This window comes from Brachycentrus maculatus, unplaced genomic scaffold (genome assembly GCF_059751285.1).
Source record: "Brachycentrus maculatus isolate JH-2025_06_01 unplaced genomic scaffold, ASM5975128v1 h1tg000357l, whole genome shotgun sequence".
Lineage (NCBI taxonomy): Eukaryota > Metazoa > Arthropoda > Insecta > Trichoptera > Brachycentridae > Brachycentrus > Brachycentrus maculatus.
The window spans coordinates 331,789-358,146 of NW_028281106.1; the positions used below are offsets into that span (position 1 = coordinate 331,789).

General features: G+C 34.9%; 4 protein-coding genes across 5 annotated transcripts in view; 2 read left to right on the top strand and 2 right to left on the bottom strand.

Moving 5' to 3' along the window:
* Nucleotides 1-7,043, bottom strand: part of LOC148303675 (lanC-like protein 2) — a 9,515-nt gene extending 2,472 nt beyond the window's left edge. The window contains exons 1-6 of one of the 2 annotated variants that reach the window (XM_088269544.1): nucleotides 6,934-7,043; nucleotides 5,282-5,400; nucleotides 3,332-3,511; nucleotides 2,856-3,001; nucleotides 1,460-1,601; nucleotides 451-759 (exon numbers count right to left, since the gene is read on the bottom strand). In XM_088269544.1, the coding sequence (XP_088125670.1) occupies nucleotides 451-759; nucleotides 1,460-1,601; nucleotides 2,856-3,001; nucleotides 3,332-3,511; nucleotides 5,282-5,362 (858 nt within the window). In that variant the 5' untranslated portion in view covers nucleotides 5,363-5,400; nucleotides 6,934-7,043. Of the gene's footprint in view, nucleotides 1-450; nucleotides 760-1,459; nucleotides 1,602-2,855; nucleotides 3,002-3,331; nucleotides 3,512-3,584; nucleotides 3,832-5,281; nucleotides 5,401-6,933 lie in introns of those variants that run through there. The other variant, XM_088269542.1, reaches the window with a different exon arrangement.
* Nucleotides 7,044-8,200: 1,157 nt separating this feature from the next.
* Pef (penta-EF-hand domain containing protein peflin) lies at nucleotides 8,201-25,926 on the top strand. The gene is made up of 4 exons (XM_088269548.1): nucleotides 8,201-8,379; nucleotides 21,505-21,670; nucleotides 22,149-22,292; nucleotides 23,269-25,926. The coding sequence occupies exons 1-4, from the start codon at nucleotides 8,368-8,370 to the stop codon at nucleotides 23,493-23,495; spliced, it is 549 nt and encodes a 182-aa protein (XP_088125674.1). The 5' UTR covers nucleotides 8,201-8,367; the 3' UTR covers nucleotides 23,496-25,926.
* LOC148303677 (putative ATP-dependent RNA helicase DDX43) lies at nucleotides 13,043-15,651 on the bottom strand. The gene has a single exon (XM_088269546.1). It carries the CDS (start codon nucleotides 15,395-15,397, stop codon nucleotides 13,409-13,411), a length of 1,989 nt encoding a protein of 662 aa, XP_088125672.1. The 5' UTR covers nucleotides 15,398-15,651; the 3' UTR covers nucleotides 13,043-13,408.
* On the top strand, nucleotides 18,292-21,508 carry lbk (leucine-rich repeats and immunoglobulin-like domains protein lambik). The gene has a single exon (XM_088269545.1). It carries the CDS (start codon nucleotides 18,543-18,545, stop codon nucleotides 21,321-21,323), a length of 2,781 nt encoding a protein of 926 aa, XP_088125671.1. The 5' UTR covers nucleotides 18,292-18,542; the 3' UTR covers nucleotides 21,324-21,508.
* Nucleotides 25,927-26,358: the final 432 nt, after the last annotated feature.

The following is a 26,358-nucleotide window of genomic DNA, read 5'->3' on the forward strand; positions in this document are numbered from 1 at the left end:
ATAGAGGAAAGGTGATCAGCTCTTCGCTTCGGGTACCAGTCCAGGGTAATATTGAATAAATATTGGACTGAAAAATCACCTATATTTATTTGACGTAGGTAGTAAAGGAAGCTTGGTACTTAGTAAGGTAGGGTAGGTACCGGACGGTCGTGACGGTTAAGTTAGAATAGGTGCTGCTTTTCTTACTATATGAAATGTACGCCTTGTATAATCATTCAAAGATAACGGTTAACGATTTTTATATAATATTGCCATTTCCCCCCAGGGGTAGGCAGAGAGAATGGAACGCCACACTCTTCTGTCCTGACAGAAATTCAATGAAATTAAATTTAAATGTTCTAACATACAAATTCAATCAAATTAAATTTAAATGTCCTGACATACAAATTCAATCAATCAAAATGTAGATTGAATTAAAATTTAAAATCGCAAACGATAAGCTCACGGTACCTGATAGGCAAGCAGGAGAGGCTGCACCAGGCCGGGCGCCCCGTGGCACCACTGCACCAGGCGGTCGCCCGACTTGCTGCCCAGCGAGGAGGGCAGGTTGCCCGAGGGGAAGCGCTGCTCCAGCAGCCAGTCCAGCGCCGGCTGCACGTCGGCGCGCGCGGCGCCCGCCTGCAGCAGCAGGTACAGGATGCCCGCCGTGCCGTGCGCGCCGCCCAGGTACAGAGAGTCGTGCCAGCGGTACAGCAGCGGGCAGGCGGACCCTTCTTGCGCCGCCAGCTGCCGCCCTGATCTCAGGATGGACTCCACTACCTGTGGTGTATTAACTTTATAAAAGCCGACTTAACAGTTTTAGAATACACTAAAGATGGGAAAGGTATTTCTACCCGTTCAGTCGATTGATGCTTAAGGATGGGAAGGGTATTTTTTACCTCCTGCGTCAGCCTCATTTCATAGTCAGAAAAGAAGAAATTATCCAATGTTTTTATATAAATATTATATACCAATTTCTTTGTTAAGGTCTAGTACACAATTATCAAATTCCGTCGCTTTTATCATCAAATCATAAAAAGCGGTCTATAGGCGTAAAATACACCCGTCCGAAATGTATTATTTTATGTTTTACTTAGTTAATACCACTATTTCTTAAAATCTATTGTGACACGTGTTTCAATGCATTCCGCATCATTTTTAAAACCGTACAGTGTTTCGATGCATGTCGCAATAGATTTCAAGAAATAGTGGTACTTACTGAGTAAAACTAAAAATAGATTTTACCACAAATTGACTGGCGAATTAATTAACACATTTCGGACGGGTTTTTTTTACGCCTGCGGACGGCTGGTGACGGAATTTGATTTTGTTACACTCAAACAACCAAGAGTTACTTAATTTAGTAACCACACCATGATTCATACTCATTTTTAGAATTAATGATACATGCCCAGTTTTTTTAAAGGCAAATACTCAAAAGGTTCAAGAAATACAACTAAATTAAGATGTTGTTAGATACCTTGGAGATAATGCTCTGTGAAAAGAATTCCTGTCCAGTTTCTCGGTTAACAAACAGCAAAGCAAACAAATATCCGGCACGGCCATACAGCAACTCATCAGGTGTAGTGGACTTCTCCGCTAAATCCAGAAGTCCTTCGAGCCTGGTAAAGTAATTTAGTAATACTATTTTATTGCATATATGCATTTGAAAATTGCACTTCATTTATTTATTTTTCATCATACACTACATGCATGGGCCCTCACTGGTTTTCCCGTGCCGAGAGCACTTTTTACAATACTTATTTATAAAATTATAATAATAATAAAATAAAACCCTTATCCACACCCCAATGGTGCATAGGGCACTGTGTCAAATTAACGCAGTGTTATCTTGATCGTTTACACATGAAGGAAAGGTGATCAGCCCTCCGCTTCAGATACCAGTCCATGGTAATATTGAATAAATATTACAGTGAAAAAATCCCTTGTATTTATTTTACCCCCCTTGGGAATCGAACCCGGGACCTCCAGAACGGTAGCCGAGCGTGCTGACCATTACACTACGGAGGCGGACTAAAAATTACTAAAAACTATCAAATTATATGAAAAGTAAATTGTTTATGATATGCCATCAAATAAGACAGCTTTTGCTTCATTCACTTGCCTTCTTCATTATTTTTGATGTGATCTATTTCAGATCTGCCTACCTCCATTATCCATTTATGAATAGCTCTTAGTTTCGTTATTAATTGACTTTAAGGATAATGGAACAAACAATTGTACTGTGATAGGTTGCAATATGCTTCTTAGAAATAAGTTCAAACAATGACTGATAGCTATTGCACCTAATCATAAAAGACAGAAGACAGATCTTCTTGCTTCGAAATATATGAGATTGTACGGGGATCAGAACCGTCGAGGCGCTATTTAGAGCTGTCCAAGACAAGGATGGTCGGTGTCAGTGAGACCTGATATGACCAGCACAGAAGAAGAAGAATGACTGAACAAACAATCGATTATTATTTCCAATGTCTGAAGTCAGTCTTCACAGAAGCGTTGATGGGAAGTACAAAAAAGGAATACAGTATTTTTATCTCGTTACATACATCACTAATTCCTAAATTGGGCGATATTCATTTGCTACAAGTTTCAGAGACAAATGTTGGAAAAGGCGATACAAATTATGTATGAATTTTTACCAGAGTCAATATTATATAGCGTAATAATTAGTGTGCTGGCTAATAAAACTGAGATAGTGGTATTTACCAAGTAAAAATAATTTTTAAAATAATGGTATTTACCAAGTAAAACTTAAAATAAAAATGGATAGGTATTACCACAAAGTGATTGCCGAATAACTTAATGAAATGAATAAAAGTGAGTTTACAGTGTAGGTTAGGTTAGCTCTCGATTACCTTGAGATATATGTTTGGTGCGGGAGGCCCAACTGATGCGCGATGACGGCAGCCAGGGCCAGTGGTCCGGCAGCTCCGCACAGGAAGCTAGGTCCGTCCCTCCGACCTTCCCTTTGACAGCTCTCTTCCGCGTAGTAAAGAGCTTCCTGAAACAGCACATTTTTTTGTGTGTTTTTTTACTACAAAACAAACATAATATTAGTACATTGCAAGAGTGAAACATCATTGACATACATTTTAAAATGTTGACATTTGAAGGAGAATAAGCAACTGGCAAGATGGAAAATTTAACAAAGAACCTCACAAACAATAACGACAATGACTGCTAACCAAAATATCTTTTATTCAGTTCGTGGCAGGACATTTCCAAATAACTTGTTTGATATTTAAGATAGTGAGAAAAATATAATTTGATGGTCACTTAAGTCCAATTCTACTTTTTCCGAGTTATCTGACTAATTGATGGCTATACTCACACGAAGAGTGTCATCCCTTCTACTCGGTTTGTTCTTAGCACGCAGGTAAAGTAGAAGTCCTACTCCGGCCGCACCAGTGTAGACGCATCCACTTGAAAATATTTCATCTTTTTCAGCCAAAAGTTCTTGCAACTTTTTATCAGTAAAGAGGTCAATTTTTTTCTTGAAGTCACTTGAGAGCTGAAATCGCGGAAACGATATTATTCAATGTCGATCACTTCTACAAAATATCCTTTTAAACCTCATGACTTACATCATTCAAATCCTCGTTAAGATACATTCTCGATTCGAGCGATCCGAAATCTTCCATAGTATTTTCAAAAAATCTAGATGTGTCAATGTTTGCATACACGTAAAAATGAAGCACAAAGAATAATAACGAACAAGGAAACATGTAATTCATATTCATTTTCAAATTCTTACACAGTCCGAATTATACTGAATAAAAATAAAACTGATTCAAGCATACGTTAGACACAAAATTGATGATCGACTTCTCTAGATGTTGAAAAACTAATATTTACACAGCTCTTATATTTATGCAGTGGGTGCTGGTTATTTTCTTCGAAGATTATTAGCTGACTGAATGGATAACAGTAGCTGTAAAAATGAAATACTAAATGGCGTAATGGCTAGCTTTATAAATAGCCCTTGTATTTATGAATATTTAAATTAAATTAGTTTTTTTTTTTAAATGCAAAAACTTGGTAAATACCACTTATAAAATACACATTATGACACATTTTGATGCACCCAACAATATTAATCATAATATGCAAAAGTAAGCCCAAATTTGAGAGTGGTGCCCTGGGACATTGAGAGATGAGGAGAAGGTAAGAGCGCTTGTGCACTACACGGAATTTTACCGTCCAGCAGTCCAGTTTTTAAAAATAAAAGCGACTATGAAAGTTTAGCGTGATCGAATTTACGCATACCATGATCACGCACAGATCAAGTGCACCGATCCGAAGAAAGAAAGACAAAAGCACAAGCCAATCATCTGTTTTATCATGCTAACTGAAGTGCCAGACGGTAAAATTTCGTGTAGTGCACAAACGCCCTAAGAGGTGTTTTGTATTTTTTATCAGTGGGAACATGTACAATAGGAGGCTTCAGTCATTGTCATGTTGGTAATTATAGATTTACCATTCTTTATATTTTTATGGATTTCTAACGTTTCAAAATGCTAAAGCTTCGGACTTGCAATGTTAATTATTTTTAAGGTCCTTTACAACTAATAATTTTTCCGTAGCTACATCATAGGTAACAATCGCACATATATATAATAGTAATAATGTAAAGATCCCAAAAATATTTTACACTAAATTTTAAATTAAAACATTGAAAATACATACAAATATAAATAATGATGAAACAGTTGACATTTTGACAACGAATAAAGCCTGCCGCTTACTGTCCATATTCCCAGACAAAAAATACAATCAGCTCTTTCCCTCTCTAAGGTACATAAGTTTCGCATACTGTATTTGATAATGATGTTATATGCATCGGAGCATGTTTCACAATATAACATAATAATTGTAATGGTCAGCACGCTTGGCTACCATACTGGAGGTCCCGGGTTCGATTCCCAGGGGTGTCAAACAAATATAAATGATTTTTTTCACTCTAATATCAATATTACCTGAGGTGGACGGCTGATCAACTTTTATCATGTGTTAACGATCAAGATAACACTGTCTTTATATGATGCAGTGCTCTATGCACCATCGGGTGCAGTTACCCTTTCTTGAAGAAGAATATATTAATTATTTGTATTTACCAAGTCAAATCAAATTAAAAAATGGAAAGATATTAATAAATTAATGAAAAAAAGTATTATTTATTCTTACTCTAGTTAGAAGTCAGTGCCATAAAAGACTACTGTGATCTGTACAGTTGTATTGTGGCAAAGTTACATAAAAAATATAATTTCAACCTCACACTTACATCACTCAGGTTCTCACTAAGATATTCTCTTGACTGATGTGATCCAAAATCTTCCATTGTATTTTTAAAGTACTTAGCCATTTTTACTGTTATTTATTATCTTGCTTAATAATAGTTCCCTATAATATAAAAAATATTAAATCAAATTTATGATAATTGAGTAGTCCGTTTGCAAACCACGTTATGTTAAAAAATTAAGTTTACTACTCAATTGAAATATTTGGTGCAACCGTTCTAAATGATCACTAAGCATCAGTGGTTTACTGTAACAACACTTAATGTTCTGGATGTTTTATCATTCACCACTTTGCAAAAAGTACATGATGATAATAATTTCTATATTCAACTATATCCTGTTGAATGAGAAAGCCTGGCTGTAGACAATGCAGGTACTTTGTATAGTACCAAGTTCGGTAGGTGTGTGTCTAGCTTTGTCAAGTTTTTTATATAATAATTTGTTCTTGTAGTTCTATTCTTTATTCAAATTCTAGTAAGCCGGCAATCTACAGTCATGGCCCATTTGAGGGAAGCCAATTGCTATACCAATAACCAGGGTTTTTTTTCCATGTAATGCGGTGGAACAGCATTTGGGCACCTTTTTCACCGATTTTTTTTTAAATCAATTAGACAAAACAGTGTTTGTGCTTACGTAATTAAAATCTATATTTAAATAATTCGTCAACGGGGTAAAATGTGGTATTATATTGAATATTTGAATATATTTTTTTAGTAAACAGCTTGACATGAAGTGAGTTCTGGGACCTTTTTTGTTTTAAAAAAAAGCCCTGTCAATAACTATATGGCCTTATAATGGGCCAATAGACAGACTAATTTGACATACAAATGACAGGGAAGCTGTTATTGGTATAATTTTTTTTTTGTGAAAATTATACGAAGTAATGATTTACATTATTGAATATTATAATATGTATATTATTCCAGAAAAATTCTATAACTTTTTTAATGTACCTACAGAAGGTAAAAAAATTATAAAATACCAGAAAGTATGAAGAATAAAAGCAAAGTTATCAGAAATAACAAAAATGTTACCTATTATATTTTAATATAGAAATTTAATTGCCAATAATTAATTTTAGATGGTAATGATAATGTGAATTAGATTGCAGCATATAAAATGTTTGTAAGTTAGAAAGATCTACTTAGCTTGAAGACCTTTTATTTATTTGGGATGTTATCTACATAAAGCCAGTATTGGCTTAACTAGTTGGAATGCTTAAAAATTGGCCTAGCGTCAATGGTCCATAACCCAACACAGTGTTTCTAATATGTGTTGGATTTCAGACGAAAATGATCCCTTTTTTTCAAATATTGTTTAAGAAATAAATCAGATCAGACAGTATCAAAGGCGGCTTTTTAAACCATTCCGCCCACAAATACATTTTTTTTAAATACTTAACACCTTATTCTAATCAATATATACTATTTATGGATGAACAAATATTTATTATAATATATCAAGGGCCAACATTAAACCGGCACCCGTGTACCGGTTCTAGAACATTACTTTTTTTCGCGTCGTATTGCAGGGGAATTAAGATAAAACATCCAGATCATATCAAATTATCATCAATAAATTTAGTTCGGATTATTTATGTCAATTTATCAGTAGCAAGAAACTCAATGGATACAACCACAACGCAGTTCCTGCACTTTTGTTTTGATTTTTGACAGCCACTTCGCCAGATTTTGACACAAATATAAATTTGGACGCTGCCGCCCATAGATTACCGCCGCTACTATTGGTTGCCATGCAAGGATGCAAGGTATGATATCAGCTAAAGAAATTATTGACTTGGAGGGTGGATTCATTATAAATTAATATCTTATAAAAAAAGCTCACTAAATAATTATTATTATTATTAAAAAAAAGCTTTCTGAATGATTATTACGCCGCTCCCTCGCAGAGGTAGGCAGGGAGAAAAGAACGCCACACCAATGTGTCTTTGCGAACAATCTTCGCCTCTTCCTCATTCAAGTATCTTATTTTCTAATAGTGCATAGGGCACTGAATCGTATCAGAGCAGTGTCATTTTGATCACATAAATGCAAAGTAATTAATTTTGCCTTTGAGGTACAAGTCGAAAGTGATTTAAAATTAATAAAGTAATAAATCACTAATATTCATTTTGGCTCCCCTGGGAATTGAACCCGAGATCTCCAGCACCGTAGACAAATACACTAGCTACTATACTGTGGACGCGAGCAAGATAAATAGTGGCGATTTATTGATTTTAAATAAGGCAGCCTCATTTATTTATTCACTCAATCATTGTTTTATCACAAAATAGTTCATTCATATGTTTAAAAATTAATTATTTGGAAGAAAATATTTATTTATTTCACAATTATATAAATATTTTCAAACAAATAATTCATTTAAGTATATATAAATACATGTATTTTTTTAAGCTATGACTTAATATAATTGACATGCAGTACTCTAAAAAATGTGCGAGTGTTTTTGCCTAGAATGTTCACTCATGAATTACATGAAATTATAGTAACTTTAAACATAAAGAGTAAATCCACTCACAAGTAGGCGTAGGCTATGAAACTTATAAAGTTGAAGGCTGAGTAGGGACATGATAAACGGTGTTGCATAAGCCGTAGCTAGATTTCAGAGTCACTTGGACGTTATGTAATTTAAAAAAAATCTAAAAAATGTGTTTTATAAGATTATTTAAAAATTCACTTATTCACATATTTATACCATGTTTTTTTTGCATTATGCGAAAATAAAAATAAAACGAGGAGAATCAATACAATTTTCAAATGTGACCAAAAGAAAGCCAATGCAATACGCTGGAGTAGATACCCAAAGATTACTGTTTTTTGTGACTCTATGCTCCATTTTTTTGCTCATTGTTGCCAATAAAATAAAACATAGATTTAATATACAATTAATTTTAATTTTATTGAAAGATATCAGGGCTAGACAATTATTATTGTTCAATTAAATAAAGTTTGATCAATAAAGTAAAAAAAAAGCTATTTAGTATTGCCTATATCGCCAGGACGTTTCTTCGATATTTTTTGTTGTTGTTAGGAAGTGAGGAAGCTTGAAGATGAATTACAATGTAAGTATGATTTATGTTGAATCTTTTTGGAAAAATAATTTTTTTAATTGTGTTTTATTGTAAAATGTATTTTAAACTAAGCATACACTTTTTATCTGTTCCAAAATATTTATGTTTTCAGTCAATATTAATGTCACGCGCGAATGACAGCTGTCATCCTAAACAGTTTCATCCATAATATTTTATTATCTTAGAGGAAATAAATGACAAATCCTTGCGAGAACCTTACTTTCCAATTGGAATTAAATTCTTTAAATTCGAGCAGTTCATAATCAATCAAAACGGAATTCCTTTGCTTGCACGTTTTACTTTTAAATAATAAAGAACTGTTGCATGTCATTTCAGTAATTCATTCTATTTTCAATGTTGAATGGCCACTTTTCTTATATCCTTTATACATTAACTGGTAGATACTACATAAACAGTTCTTTGACAAATACGCATATCATTCCGTGAACGACCATGAGGATGCCACCCCAATAAGACTTGCTCTATTTGATATTTAAAGAATACATGAGAGATGTATACGTGACTAATATTTTATACCTATCTCTCAATAGATAAGTAATCATTTATATTTATTATTAGATTAAAACCAATATTTTTAGCTTTTCCACTTTTTTATTTGACCAGCGACCGGGTTTCGTCGTTACCGACATCATCAGACCAGTCTGATGATGTCGGTAACGACGAAACCCGGTCGCTGGTCAAATAAAAAAGTGGAAAAGCTAAAAATATTGGTTTTAATCTAATAATAAATTTAAAATGCAATTCCATCACGAAGTGTCAGTGGATAATATAAATCTATTAAAAAATCATTTATATAACTACATATGTAATAAAAATACATATTTGATTTCGTGTAGTCAAATTTGCACTGTATTATTATAAAAGGGGAAAAAAATATGAGAATTAGCCATCTTGATATTAAAAAAAAAATCTTCAAGTATGCTTACCATCTATCATGGGGATACAGTGCTGCCATAAATAAAATTTGTTGTAAAGTTATATTGGCGAGAAATAAATCAAGAAACAGTCCTCAATTTCGTAATAGAATATGGAATATAATTTTAGCAAAAAGAAATGAAGAAAAAAAATAGGTAAAATATACCTTGTTCGGTACTGACTCAATTGACACAGATTTGATACAAAGTGAACTGATCGAAGCACAAAAAGCTCTTCAACTTTAGGGCTTTTAAGCAAAAAAAAAATGTGCAAAAAATGTTGATGCATATGAAAGATGATAAAAAATATATATTAGTTGATTTTCGTTAAATGTTAATCGTTATTTATTAGTTGATTTTTGTCAAATATAATTTTAAGATTATTAAAAATTAGTACATATAGACATAAAAAAATAGTTTAAAAAGCACTTGCTAAACATTGAATTACAAGTGCTATGATTCACAAAAAAATAAGAATTTTGGAATAACTAATAAGACCTTCATCACAAAAATGAACCTTTTATTTCTGTGTGCAGAATGCATATATTAATTGTAAATTAATATAACTTACAATCAATGAATTGAAACCGAAAAATAGCTTACAAACTATTTTATTGATATACGAGTATGTATTATATACGCGGACTGGTAGGACTCAACCGTGAGGAGAGTGGAATTTTTATATTGAAGCTGCAGAATGGCTATGACCATGATTGCTCCAAGCGGTTTGTTACATTTAAGATTTATTCAATTAATAATGGAGTTTCATCAATAAACTTGAATTTAAAATATCAAATTTAAGTTGATTTAGTTTTACACATATTAACTGAACTTAATAACGGGAAAAAAAATATAATAAGTGACTAAAACAAATAATACTTAATAAAACTTTATTTTCATTTTATAACAATACATATTAATTCATAATCCACACATTCATATATGTATAGGATATTTTTGGATGATTGCAAATCTTTTAATTTTAGTTATACAATTGGTGAAAAATATAACAGTGTTGTAAATTAATGAGTTATTTATTTATATCTGTTCCTTACGAAGTGTTTTTTTTTTTCATTAAAAAAATGGGTGTGTTATTAAGGTGGAAATGTTTTCAAAATAGGCAAAATAATATTGCTTTTAATTTTCATGTTTTTCAAAAAAAAGTTGTATTATCCAGAGGTCGCAAACCATAAATTGACACAAAAACACAAATATATTTATTCGAAATAACACCTTTTTTTCACTCAATATACTAGTGTTATGTGACTAAGAATTTTACTTAAACCAGACAGAAAAAAATTACAGTGCTTGATACATTATTTTGTTCTAATTATATATATTGCTATACATATAACATCATACAAATGAAGACCAACGTTTATTAATTTTCATACTCCTTTGAGTTAAAAGGACACTCGTAATATGCCTTTTCAAGAATGTTCATAATCATTTTGGATAATTTATATAGCACGTTAGGCTACCGCAAGGGTACTTTGTACTCATGAATGTCTTTACTCACAAAAAGCTTAAGGAGGAGACTGACCGGAGCATTTCGTCGTTACGTAACACATTACGATGCGAGCATTCAGGCGGTCAGTACACCGAGCCGAGCGCTCCATGCTCGGTTTCGGATGCTCGCCGCGAGCGATGTTACGACAAAATGCTCCGGTCAGTCTCCACCTTTAGATGATAACTATATATAGAAACGTCATGGTCTGTTAAAGTTAATTTTTTTTAAATAAACATTCTACACAAATCAACGTATAGGTATATGGGATTATGTGAACATAAAAAAAACTTACTTAAAAAAAAAAAGGTTTAAATTTTACAACATTACAAACTATTCTATAATATAATAGCAGTATAAGCAGAGTAATGTAGTATTTAGTGTACTGAACATCCAATTGTTCGGACAATCAATACCTAATATGATTAAGGAGAATGTCATAAAACAATTCCCACAAACCTTCGCTAATTCTAGAAATTCGGTCTCAATTCTTGTTTTATTTATATAAATATAAATAAAAAAATAACAAAAAACAACACACTTGATGTGTATGAAACTCAAAGGACCACACCCAATATTAGGGGATAAAAAGAAGTAAAAAAAAGGCATATTATTGTTTGGTTTAAGTTATCACTTTATTCGCCATTTTAACCAACTATAAATCGGAACAACTATAAATGTGCAGAATATTCGTAAATCACAACGTATTAATATGTTAAATAGTAAAATTTAATATATTTTTTATCAATACATGCGTACATTTCAGCAGAGATGTGACTTATTCGAAATACACAAATTTAAAACGCATATAAAAAGGAGGTATTTTTATTTAAATACCCAAATACTAAAAATCTTTTCTTAAATAACTTTTACAAACTTATTTACTATTAGGAAAAAATATTAACTTTATATTTTATAGTTCTATTATTTATTCATGAAAGCACCTAAGTATTGCCGATCAAAAGTCAAAGACAACAAACCCATTTATAATACAATCCATGGATTTATTTTTTGCATTGGCATTTACTGTGAATAATTTCGTAATTTATTATCATTAATATAAATCAAAACACGCTTAATTATTCAAAATTGTTTATTAATATTTTTGGTAACTGTTTCGCCTTGTGTGGGCAAAACTCTGGACATTTTTATTTACATATAAATTTTGTTTAAAGCAGTCAATTAAACAGAATTATTATATTCTGCGAGTGAGTTTTTTTAAGGTGTGCGTTTGCAACTTATGTGCAAAACTGTTGGTTTCTATAATACATCGTGAATTTTGAATCAGTGGCGTACAAACCAAGGATTTTGTAAAATAAAAAATACACTCACTTCACAATAGAATAATTTTATCCAATTTTATTGACTGCTTTAAACAAAATTGTAATCAAATATATCGCTCACTCCTTTCAAGAACGTCATAAATCAAAATTCGTAAATTTTCAGTTGTGCATGTTTTCGGAATGCAGAAAATTTACTATATCCCAGCAGAAGCGGCATATTTTTAACTTAATATTTACCCACCACAGGGCAGAATGTGTTGTTTTTGCATTTTGAAGAAAAGGTATTGTTTAATTATTTTTTAAAATAAACTAAATATTTTTCAAATGGAGAAAAAACCTTCAGGTTTTGATATTTATTTTTAATACTTGATATTTATTTTTAATACATTGTATTATATTTTTAAACTTTGAAAAGTTCTCCTGAAAAATCGGGTTTTTTGATTTATGACGTTCTTGAAAGGAGTGAGCGATATGTAAGTATTTTTTTGTCAACATTTCGACAATGCACTCGCGCAAGGCAAAACAACTGTCAAAAAAATAAACAAATTCAGCATGTTTCAATTTATGTTAGCAATAATAAGTTGTGGACAATGTCACAATACAAAATAACGTCAGGTACAATAATCTTGGAACATAGGTCTGTATATTTGTTCCCACAGACACAATTTTTAATGTGAAATTCTCTCCCTTTTCACTTTTAAATACTTATTTAAAATTATATTCAACTAGAGAAAAGACAATAGTGAATACTTTCACATTAAATTTAACGAATAGCAATACTTGAAAGTAATTTAAAACAATAAATTCTACATAACCCTAGTGCACGCTATCAAGTGTGTAGATTACTAACTCCTTCATGAGCTTTCTAAACAAAAATAATAATTTAAAAAAATATACATGCGTACAATAACTTCTTAATTTACTTTTTTGTGACGTAAACGCATTAACTTTGTGGTATGATAGTCTAACACTCTCGTTTTCATTTTTTCACTCAAAACTATATTACCAGCTCGACTACAGACTAGAGTGAAATATTTTCCCATAAGAATAAGTAACATGACCTATTACAGTTTATTCTATAGTTGACCTGATGAGGGAATGTTTAGTTTTAAGTGGTATCATACAAAACTAATGGTTTAATGAGAATGATAGAAACTTTTTATTGTGGCACTGAACTCAGTCCAGATTTTTCCCACAATTAATTAGAATTACTGAAATTATCATGCTGTTCTATTAGATAATTCCATAAAAACTATCACAGAAGCATGGTCAGTAATCTGGCCTCTCCATCTACCCTACCAGCGATCACTCCTGCCACCGCCGCCCCCTCCATATCCTCTCCCCCCACCCCTGCCGCCGCCCCTGCCCCCGCGACCGCCGCGTGGATCCGGGTTCTCCAGCATTTTCTTTTTAAACCTCTCGGCCATGCTGACAAGTTGGTGCGGAACCTCCTGGCCGGCTTCGCTCAGAATGGCGATCAGCCCTTCTGCCTTTGACCAGTCGTGGCGGCTAATGTACGTAATAGCCTTTCCCGTTCGGCCGGCGCGTCCGGTGCGTCCCACGCGATGTACGAACTCTTCCATATTGTGCGGGAAGTCAAAGTTTAATATATGAGTAATGTTCTCGATATCTATACCTCGACTTGCAATATCTGTCGCGATTAAGATATTGACTACCCCTTCCCTCATGTCTTCTAAAGCCTGTTCTCGGTCGGATTGTTCTAAGCCGCCATAAATACTCTGGTAATAGAAACCCAGTAACGCAATGTCAGATGAGATTTGTACAGCTGTAGTTCGTCGACCGCAGAATACAATAACTTTATCTTCGGGATCCATGGATTTCAAGAAATTGACGAGTATTTCAAATTTTTCCTGAAAATCATCATTCACAAAAACTATTTCTTGCGTCACAGTATGCACGGCCGCAAGATCCATGGAGCCGACAACTACTTGCACGGGGTTCTTCATGTAACTCTGTCCCAGTCTCTGTACGGCCTCGGGCCATGTGGCTGATGTCATCACCGTCTGCCTAGTGGGGCGAATCTTGAGAAGAGATACTCTGATTTGCGGGCCGAAGCCCATGTCCAGCATTCTGTCGGCCTCATCCAGAACCAAGTAGGTTATGGCCTCCACATTCAGGTGACCGGCACGCACCAAGTCGTTGAGTCGGCCGGGCGTAGCGATCACAATCTGCACTCCTCTCGATACCACTTCAATCTGATCGCGCCTGCTGGCTCCTCCGTATATACAGACTGCCTTATAGCCTTTATATTGGTACTTGTTGACCTCTCTCTCGATCTGAATCGCCAACTCCCGAGTTGGAGCTAATACGAGGACATTGGGCCCTTCGCGCTCTTCCACGGGAGTAGGTTGGTTATCTATATGTATGAGGGCGGGTAGAAGAAATGCTAATGTTTTTCCCGTTCCCGTTTGGGCTATCCCGATCAAGTCCTGACCGCTCAAGAGAATCGGCCATGCTTGGGCTTGAATCGGCGACGGTGCGGTGAAGTTTTGTTTTCTTATTTCTTCTAGAATCTCGGGGTATGCTGCAAATGCTTGCTCGAACGTATGCACAGGATTAGGTATCCTGGGCATCTCGACAGTGGAATCATCGCATATACGTTCCACTGAAATATTATAATTTGCTTCCCGCCACTTGGCAACTTCACTTTCGGGCATTCCGGCAATCTCTGGATCTTCGTGGTAAAAATCTTTTAAAATAGGAGGAAGAGTTGCCCAATGAGCTTCTTCAATCAGGCGATTCTTTTCGTAAAGTTTTTGCCAATCTATTGGTTCTTCCGGATCTGCGTATGAATCGTTAAAATTGTTTTGTTTCATTTCATTTTCATACCTTTCGTGTCCTGAATAATTCACAAAGGAGTAATCTGTTTTGTTTTCCCCGAGCAAATTTTCAATTAACTCTCGAGCCTTGGTCTTTGCTTCCTGACTTCCAATCAATGAAACCGTTGTAATCTCAGGACGATCGTAACATTTGTCTATCTTAATTCTGGCCTGGCTGTCCGCTTCCAATTCTCGTATTTTGGTACCGCCTCTTCCTATTATTTTACCCACCAAACTTGAATTCACTTCCATTTTATCCGCGTCCTGTGAATTGCCATCATTGTTCCTATTGCGCCGGTCCGTTTTAACGAAGGCTCGGTTTTTGACAAACTGTTGGTTACCAGAATTCAGGTTACTGCTTCGGTTGGCGCCATAATATCCGCTCGTAGTTGCAGGTACGATAGGACATTTATCTTCGTCACTATTCCAACCATCATCGGCCATAATATTAATGGTTTTCGTAATAAATTATTTAAAAACGATAATAAACTAGAATTTCCCACGTTTACAATGGTTATATCAAACGGCAAACTGATCAACAGCGAATGTTAATCAATAATAGTTACTGAGATAACTTTCTAAAACTGTTAAATTGTCGTCAAATGTTAAACGTCACAAATTCGATAAATATATCAATATTTGTTATTTTCGAAAGTTCCAAGTTCAAAAATTGGAAGCCGCCGATCACATGTATAAATACAAACACAGACTAACTATTTTATATAAAGACCGCCAACTACCTCGATTTTTTATGGCTGGAAGTGATATTCGCCAGCGGCCGGAAGTGACGTAAACGGCTAGAAGTACTAAGCTCCCGGCTGGGCGTGACTTCGCCGCGGCTGAATGTCAAATCCACCCGCCGAAATATTTATCATTCATTTTTCAGGTTAAATGGTATGTATATTGAAATTTGTTGTAAATCATATTTTCAAAATTATAATATTAATATTACAAAGAAGATATTTCACTATCTAAATTTATTTATTTCAGTGTAAACAAAAATAGAAAGGTCACGGCTAAAACGCGACATTTATAAAAAGAGTTCAGGCGATTAATAATGGTTACTCAACTCAGCCTTACAATGGTAAATGGTAATGGTAATAGTGGTTTTGAAATTATTATCTCAAACTATGTATAAATATAAGGCTTTTCAACAAAAACAAAAACGATAGAATTTTCAAATTACTATATTATATTTAAAATTCTAGAAAATACAATATTTTAAAAGGGCGGAAGGAGTGCCCACCACTTTCTGAAGTTATGTTTCTTAACGGGGGTGCCAGCGCCCCTTTGTGGGCGTTTTGGAAGTCTGGCTAGGCGTTTTTAAATTTTTTGCATTTGGGGGGTGCTGCAGAAGTTCAAGGGAGCGTTGTGTTAAGTAAGAAAAACTACACTTTCATACGCAAAATTTAACTTTAACTTTGGCATAATACTCAATATTATGAAGTTCTTCATAGACGGATTTCTATTTTTCTATCGATAATTGTCTATAACCATAGTCTGTCCATATTTATTTGAAATATTTGAACAACTTGTTGGTATCTCGTATTTTTTGTTCCCGTTTTGGTGTTTTTGTTAGTGTATTAGTGTGTCTCGTCATTTTCTGGTCGTTTTTTGAACAATCTGACGTTTACGAGTCGACCCCCCCTGAATACAAACTACTAATTATATACAGACGGTCGACTCCTCCCTCCCCTCCCAAAACCCGGGGCCATATGTGACGTCGCTAATGGTCGGAAGCGTTAATTAACGTCAAAATGTGAAGCTATGGGCCGGTAGATTTTTGAAAAATATACGATTATATAAAACTAGTATAAATGTTTCAAAGTAGGTATTTCATGACCGGTATTTATTTATTTATTTCAAAGGTCGAGCCTGCTTAGCTAAAACGCATTATCTGCGAAAAGGGTTCAGATATTTATTGGTCTGTTAGCTCCGCCCATACTCTCATTCATTCTGCCCGTCGACCACAAATTATTGTCTATTTCTATTGAGGTTTGATTTTGTGAACACTATCCATATTATATTCGTTTCTACCCTCTGCGTATGAGTAAATAGCACCACATCTCAAACACCTCCAGCCACTCCCGTGTTACCTAATATTTCTGACCTACACCACACTTTTTTATGTTAACTTTTAATTTATTGAATTGGTATTTAGTTACAACATTTTGAGTGTGTCCAAATACTTGTTCACAAAATCTGGATTATCTCCAATTACAGGTGTTATTTTCATATTATTTTTTTGACATCTCATCAAAGATGAAGAAGAATATGGAAGTCTGGGCATTTACGGGGCTGACGACCGTCACAGGCTGGTTTAAGTTATAAGCTTAAGTTAGTTTTGGTCAAATTATAAGCTTAATAATAAAAATGAAAATGTTATTTTCTGGCGTTTCTCATGTGTGTGATTATAATCCAGGATTCGGACCTCACATAATATAAGAGTTTCTGCTTAGTAAAAAGCTTCTTTACATCTCACCAATAGATGTCTCTAGTGAAGTTCTAGTGATTCAAAAACAAGGTTTCTAAATTGGTTCATATATATAGAACTTCCGAGAATTTGAGTAATGTGGTTGTCAATAATGGGTAGAATTGGTGAATGTTACACGTGTGTAAAGTGATCACTTAAACCAGCCTATGACGGTCGTCAGCCCCGTAAATGCCCAGACTTCCACATTCTTCTTCATCTTTGATGAGATGTCAAAAAAATAATATGGTATTTAGTTATTAGAGTTATGTAATTTATTATTATTAATGCAAATCAAAATACAAATTTATGATTCTGGTGGTTTTTGTGACAATTGTATTGTATGCCGCAGATTATTATTATGAATACAAATTAAAACATGCTTTATAATTCTACTCAGTCAATTTGTTTTGTGTAGCAGTTATTCCGCCTAATTTATTCCCTGTAATTTGTAAAAATATTTGGCGAATACATTTGGATTCTTCCATTTTTAGTGGCTGATTTTTCAGAGATGAAACATGTTCACATTATCCTTAGTTTCATTGCCATTGCAAGGCGAAACAACAGAAAAATAACTAAATTCATTGATTCATAAATCGTGTTTTCATTCATTTTAATAATAATTCATTTTAAATATTATCAGGGGGTGAATGGAAACGGTTAAAAAAATATATGTTTATAAATTTTAAAATAAAATCATTACATACATCACTCTTCACATGTATAATATGCAAACATAATTTAGGCGTTTTCCTCTTTCGGAATTCCGAATGCATGTATTCCGTCCGACAACTACTTTACCAAGCACACTCGTTCGACGGCGGAAAACTCATGCGATCTGACTGCCTTCAATCGTTTGAACATATACATAATACGGATTGGTAGAAAAATGTTGGTAGCACTGTACGAAAGCTATTGTCAAAATGGCCGTCTTTTGATTCTGTGGGTTGTTGTGCACCTGAAAATAATATATTTGTTTCAACACATAATACGCCTGAAAAATATTGTACAGTTTTTTTGAGAAAAACATTTGCCTCAAAGTGTGCTACTGGATACAAAAATGATCGTGCAGTTACATCTCCCGAAGTTTTGTGAGCAAATGCGCTAACAAGTGTTAAGATGGGCTTCCATTGTCTATTGTGGTTTTTGGCGCTACCGTTTTGGAACATTCATTTTGCATTCGGATTAAATGATTGTCCTCGCGGATGTTCTTGTCTTTCGACTCTCGTATCCTGTCCGCAGGGTAATGTTTCCGGATTGGTCGATAAGCTACCCTCCTGGGTTGAATCATTGGACTTGAGCTCGAACAAATTAAAAGATGATTATAGTTGCGATTTATCTAATCTCGAAAATCTTTCGGATCTCAAGTTGAGTAAGAATTTGTTTACAGCGATACCGTCTGTGGGATATTTAAAGTCCTTACGAAAACTGAGCTTATCTCACAACCAAATACAAAATATCGCAATGGAATCCATTTTATCTCTACCCGCTTTGGAAGATTTAAATTTAAACAATAACAATATCGACAAATTAAGTCCTTTTCTGTTTCCTGCAAACAGTACAATAAAAACGTTACATTTAACAAACAACAAAATAAAGACTATCCAGAGTGGAGCTTTAAGTAACCTGACAAATCTCGTCAAGTTAAAGATCAACAAAAATAGGTTGATACATTTGCCCAAATCTTTATTTTGGAATCAAACATCCCTCAGCGTATTAGAACTCAGCGAAAACATGTTCCAGGAAATGGACGGGTTGATATTCCAAGGTTTGGAAAACTTGGATACGTTGAAGCTTCGCGGAAATAAAATCAAGCACTTGAGAGATGCGGTATTTTTTGGGTTGAAGTTTATAAAAGTGTTACAGCTGGATAGAAATGTTATATCCACCATCTCCAAGGGTTGGCTTTACGGCCTGGATACGCTGAGGTCCTTCTCGCTATCTTCCAACGCTATAGGGACAATAGATCAAGGCTGTTGGGAGTTCAACGGGCTCTTGGAGGAGCTTGATTTATCTAACAATAACTTGGAAGTTATATACGGCCACACATTCGAACATTTGTCTAATTTAAAAAGGCTAAAATTAGACAGGAATCGAATTTCAGCAATTACCGATAATGCTTTCAGCCGTATTCCGGCACTAGAAGTGTTACAACTCTCCCACAATCAAATATCTTGGACAGTTGAAGACATGAACGGCCCTTTCCAACGTTTAGTCAACCTCCACAAGTTTTCACTGGCTAACAATCATATAAAGTCTATCAGCAGTAAGGCGTTCCTGGGACTCGGCATGCTGACGTCACTAGACTTGACCAGTAATAACATTACATCTCTACAAGAACACGCTTTCGATCCTCTGCAAAACTTGAGGGAACTGCACTTGAATACGAGTAGTTTGTTATGCGATTGTAACGTACGTTGGTTGACACTTTGGCTGCAAAGACTTGCGCAACCAAATTCCGTTAAAGCCGTCTGCGCATATCCCCCTTGGTTGAGAAATAAACCTCTTTACAATCTATACCGGGAAAATTTCACTTGCAAGGATTCTCCCAAACCGCGCATTCTCGAACATCCTAAAACGCAGCTAGCCATCAAGGGAGGCACGGCCCACCTGCACTGCAAGGCTGTCTCCACTAGTAACGTGCCAATGGTCTTCCTGTGGAGGAGAAATAATGTCAACATCACCAATCCTTCTGTGACAGAATCTGTATTAGTTTCCGAAGAACACAACTTTCAAGCGCATTCCGAGCTATCGATTCCCAACATTACTAATTCCGACTCTGGTAAATACCAATGTATCGTATCAAATAGTTTTGGAACTACGTATTCTCTCAAGTCTCGAATAACCATCGTAATATTTCCAAAGTTCATCAAGAAGCCGTCCAATATAACGGTGAAGGCGGGAGAAACTGCCAAGTTGGAGTGCGCGGCCAGCGGGGAGCCGGCTCCGCAGATAGCGTGGCAGAAGGACGGAGGAAACGACTTCCCGGCCGCGCGAGAACGCCGCATGATCGTCATGCCCACAGACGACGTGTTCTTTATCCTCAACTCCAATATATCCGACATGGGAGTCTACAGCTGTACCGCTCAGAATCCCGCAGGTTCCATTATATCTAATGCCAGTTTGATTGTTTTAGAAGCGCCTTCTTTTGTTAACGCGATGGTTAACAAAGAAGTCTCCGCAGGAAAATCTGTCGTTTTGGAATGTATGGTTTCTGGGTCGCCGAAACCATCTCTAACGTGGTTGAAGGACGGTGCGACTATTACTAGAACCGAGAGGCATTTTTTTACGGCCGAGGATCAGCTCTTGATCATTGTGGGAGTTTTACAAAGCGACGATGGTTTATACGAATGCGAAATTACCAATTCTCTGGGTACTGTAAGAGATTCCACAAAGCTCAGAGTCGTTTCTGTGGGGAATGAGGATATGATAGGTATCATCATTATTACCATAGTTTGTTGCGCCGTCTTGACTTCCATAGTTTGGGTCATTTTCATTTATCATACGAGAAAGGGAATGAACACGGCCGTGCCGCAATTTACTACGGACTCCCTGCAATTAGCTCCCCTATCTCTGGAAGGAGAAGTTCCAGGAACGCACATATTTACCGATAATATTTCGGAACGGTCGTCATGCAAAGACAGCGGCACGGGAGATTCGGCCAAAAGGAGCAGTATGGAGGCGATCCCCGTAGACGAGTACGGGGTGGCGGAGATGAATGCGGGCGGGGCGTACGCGGAGGCGCCGCGGGCGGGTCCCGACGAGGCGCACCGCCTGCTGGGGGCTGCGGAGCGCTACTACTACCAGTCCACGCCCGACTGCGCCGTCAGCTTCGCGCCCGCGGGCCGCGTCGACCATTCCAATAGAGACGATCCCAACCGGACTTATCCCTACTCATAGCGCTAGAGTGTTGTGTTGCGAGTGTTTCCTTATTCCGCCCCGTTACCTCCTGCAACCAGTGACACTTGTCCACACTCGGCAGGCGGGCGACTAAAGACTGATTTAGTATTAAGTATTGTATAAAGCGCTTGTGTATATAGTCTAGCGGAGTGACGTAGTTCCTAATTACGCTTGTGAACAGCCGGGAGGGGGAGCGGCGGCGGGCGGCGTGCCCCCGGAAGTGGTGCAGTGGTTCAGTGCCGTGGATCGCGACCGCTCGGGCCACATCTCAGCCCCCGAGCTGCAGGCGGCTCTTGTCAATTCTCAGGGGAAGAACTTCTCCGACACAGCCTGCCGCCTCATGATAGGTAAGTGCTTCCCTTCCCCTTCGCTGATATAACAACTAACAATGGGGTATTTTTTTCTTAAAAATAAATGATGGAAATTAAAACTTTTTTTTATGATTGATAGAATTTTTGCCTGCCTCCGCAGTGTAATGGTCAGCACGCTCGGCTACCGTACTGGAGGTCCTGGGTTCGATTCCCAGGGGGGGAGGTCTAATAAGTGTAACTGATTTTTCACTCTGATATTTATTCAATATTACTCTGGACTAGTCCCTGAAGCGCAGGAGTGATCGCCTTGCCTTCATGTAAGTAATAATCAAGTTAAAACTGCGTCAATACGATGCAGTGTCCTATGCACCATTGGGTGCGGATAAGGTTTAGAAGAAGAATAATTTTTACTCGAATCAAGTCATGTGACAAAAATTGACTAGTTTGGTCATGCCGAATATGTTTGTTGAAGTAATTTTGTAATATAATGGTGTGATTTGATGAATGTTTGCAGGAATGTTTGATGGTGACTCTTCGGGAACTATTAACATTGAGGAATTCTCCAAACTGTACGCCTATATCAACCAGTGGCTTGGAATTTTCCACACCTATGATCGAGACCAGTCAGGACACATCGAAGAACCGGAATTATCTCAAGGTAACTAACTAGCAAGATTACTGTACTTTTAATGAACCATTTGACTCGATTCCTATTCCTTTATCCCGTCTATTTCTCACAAAGCTAAAATTCACAGCTTCTTTGCTAGTCAAGCTATTTTCGCAGGACTGATTGTTACATATACATAGGGTATATGTATAATGTTATCTCAAATATTTTTATCAAACCATTTCTGCTATAAAATGCAACCTTGTACCGTAATCTTTTAACTACTCCCAACATTCACAAATTTTGATTTTCTCCACTTAGCAGTTACTTTTCAGGATCTCCTAGATATATTGATCAATCTCATGACACAGTACATTATAAGCCACATAAAAAAATTAATCATGTTTTCAGGCGTTTCCCACTATGTAAAAATAATCCGGGTTTCAGATCTTCCATACAAATAAAAGGGTCTCTGATAAATAGAAGCTTTCTCAATCCAACATAGACGTCCGTTGTGAACTCATATTGTGCACTGTGATCAAAGGAGTTCTGAAAATTTGAGTAGAATCGGTTAGAATGGTGAATTTGCATGTGTGTAAAGTGATCACTTGCACAGGCTATGTCATAAGCCTTGTTACCCAGACTTATAGACCATATTAATCATCTATGTTGAGATGTTAAAATGTATTGACTGCTCGTTGGATTGCTAATAACTTATGTATCTTATTATCGCCGAGTGGAAAGTGACAACTAACATTTTGGGTGAAAATGAGTTAATTTTGTCAAATTGCAAAATGTGTCACCTATGACAAAAAAAGGTTTCCCTTTTTTACAGTATTTAGTAACCCAAAGTGCTAAGAATGATAATTTTGAATGGAAAATATGATAAACATCCGAATACCCAAGATATATATAATTTTGTCACTTTTCGATCTACGGTGACAATCTCTCTAAAATGTGATAAGAAAGGAAGAAAAATAGACTCGAAAAGTGGATGAATTTACATACGAAAATAAATTGGTTCTAGCTTTGACGCAAATGGGATTTCGGTTCTCCCCGGATTTCATCAAATTTCTGGTGAACAAGAGTGATGTTGTAAATAAGAAGGAAGTATCAGTGGACCAGTTCATCGTGCTGTGTGTCCAGATCCAACGCTTCACCGAGGCTTTCCGCTCTCGGGATACGCAGCAACAGGGAATGATCAGTATTGGCTTTGAAGATTTTTTGAACGTTGCTCTTAGCTGTTCCATTTAAGGCAACTAACAGGAAACTAGTTTTAATTAACCCATTTGGTATTATTTATCATTCTTACAAGTTGCATTCACACAATGCAATACATTTTACATTGCCACTCATTTTTATTTAATTAAATTTACGTATCCATAACCTGTTGGGAGAGTATGAAAGAACCTTATCGCCAAATCCAATTGGTTCAAAAGTTTGAATAGCAATTGACAGTATCGTGTCTGTGTTTAGTATTCAAAGGTTCTTCAATTTTATTTTATTTTTTAAATTGATAGTGATATTTGTGGACATTGCATAGTTTCTTGAAGTCTTGTACAATCATCTGTAATACTAACTTCACAATTGAAATTTTAATAGAATGCCTTCTTTTTAACTACTGTAAATCCGTCAACAGTTAATCCGTTAACACTTTTAATTATGATTGTATTTTCAAAAACAACGTAAGTTATTTTAGTCAATCTACGGAAAAAAAAATGAAATGCAGACAGGAAAGCTTGCTTCTTCATACTCTTTAGTTGGCAAGAACAACTCACCGACAGGTTAATAATTACTGACTTTGTGAACAGCATTTTTTTTACCCCCAATTCTTGTTATCTGTTGGAATAATGTACATGATGTGAACAGAATTTTTTTTTTCAGATCAATGAAATTAATTTTTTGTAAATAAAAAATTATCTTTATTTAGAAATACTCATTTGTAATCAAACCTTTATGTTATTATGATAAAAAAAAAGTTAGATTAACAGACTAATAAAAAAACACTGTAATTGTACTTCCTTATCTTGAGAGATTGTTTTTAATTTCTTTTAAATTAATCAATCATATTGTGTTTTGTTTTATCAATACATTGACAGTAAAGAATATCTATCTCTTTGATATGTGTTGTGGTTAGTAAAAATAATTGCTGGTAAATGTATAGAAGTTACGCAGTAATATACGTACATAATTTTACTGAGCAATAGTCAATCTATGGTAATTTATTTTTACAGTGGATTATTTGAAATAGCTTTTATTCCATAAATACAAATATATTCCCACACGTAGTTAGCTTCTACCTTAAGATATGCAACCAATCCCCTTAAATTCACTTCTTTATAGCTTTACACCATGTTTTGGTCTTCCAGTTTGTTTGCGATAAACTTATGTAATAAATTAGAGTAACATTAGTCGCTACGGAGTATTTATTTTTACTATACAAAAGCTTTACTTACCTTAGGATGTGCCCAGATTTGTCCTTATAGATAAAAAATAATTATTAATAATCTTTGTATTTCTTAGCTACTAAACATTTGTTGTGCAGCAAAACAAAAATAATCCGAATGTCAATAATGATAAATAGACTATGTATGTATTTATAAACAATTGTATTGTTACTTAAATTTGTTAAAATATTTACCCGCGAAACCCTTACAATTCTAGCTTATCTACATATATATATATATATGTATTTTTTTTATTAAAGACCATTATGAAGTGCCACAATATCCAGATCAACAAAACATTATCTGCAGGAATTAAATCCACATCTCAGGTCTCTACTGCCTGTCAAATTGAATAAATACAAATGTACTTCAAAAAATTTATAACACAGCCACAAATGAGAGAAAATGCATGTACATATTTGCTAAATAAAAATTATAAAATACATGCATTTAATTTATCAATGTTCTGCCAAGATTTTTATTTCAGTCCAAATATTTTGTGATACGTAAGGTGCGTGGCGTGTTCATGACTATTAATTTAATTTTGTTGCAATCTTTAAATATTACAAATCGTTTTGTTGGCAATTCAAACAAAGTTATACCTAAGTATGTTGAATGTTGTATGGTGTTTTCTTGATGTTAAGTGATTGTTTGTCCGGCTAGTGATCGTATTTGAGTGTTTGTAATACATTCTCATTGAGTAAAAAATCTAATTTTCTAGATTGATATACATAAATATTGGAAAATTGTTTAAATACATATTTTATATAAATAAAAATATTGCAGCTAACGAACGAAATGCCTTAAATTGCCCACAATCACAAAATGCATTTTTACATATGTATTTGTATTTTACCAGTGTCTTGTTACTACCTTACTACCTCTTAAGTTATTGTAAGCTATAAATGTATTAGTGTCATTTAATTTTGATAATATTTGAGACATGACAGCTATATTGTTTGAATCTACAATGCAATTTTTAAAATTTATTCTACTTTTTTGCTACCAAAACTAAAACTTTTTTAAAGATGATTTCTTACATCCATTTTTTGTGTTCTTTTAAAAGTACATTATTATATAATAGCAATATCTTATTACTATGACACTTCTCTTAGTTGCATTGTTTTCTTAAAAAGAGGTTACATTTCTTGGTTTAGTTTTTCAGCTTGCCACATTGAAAGGACGAACAGTGTTTCACCGTAATATATTTTATCATAATAAATGAGAAATGAGTACTATTTAAAGCATTTTATTTCATCTTTACCAGAGATCCCCAATATCATTACTTTAAATATAAAATTTTACATGTTCAGAATGGTGGCCCAGATCTTCTTCATTAATTGAAAAATAAATTACTCTGGCATTTCTATTTTTTTTTTGTTTTGATCCACATTTCTAAAACATATTCCTTGGTAATTTATAGGGCAGAATAAAAGTCACTTTACAGCATGTGAATGTACACATTTTCTCTGAATATGAAAGTACTAAATTCATAATATGTAATATTAAAATTATCTACACACTACATACTGTGTCAATTACTTTTTATTTTATTTAATAATGATTAAGAAAGTTCTACCCAGCTCTGTTCATAAGTTTTAAATTTTAACTGGTAACATATTCTCTTAAACACTTTTTATAACTCATAAATCATTTCAATGCTGGGAACA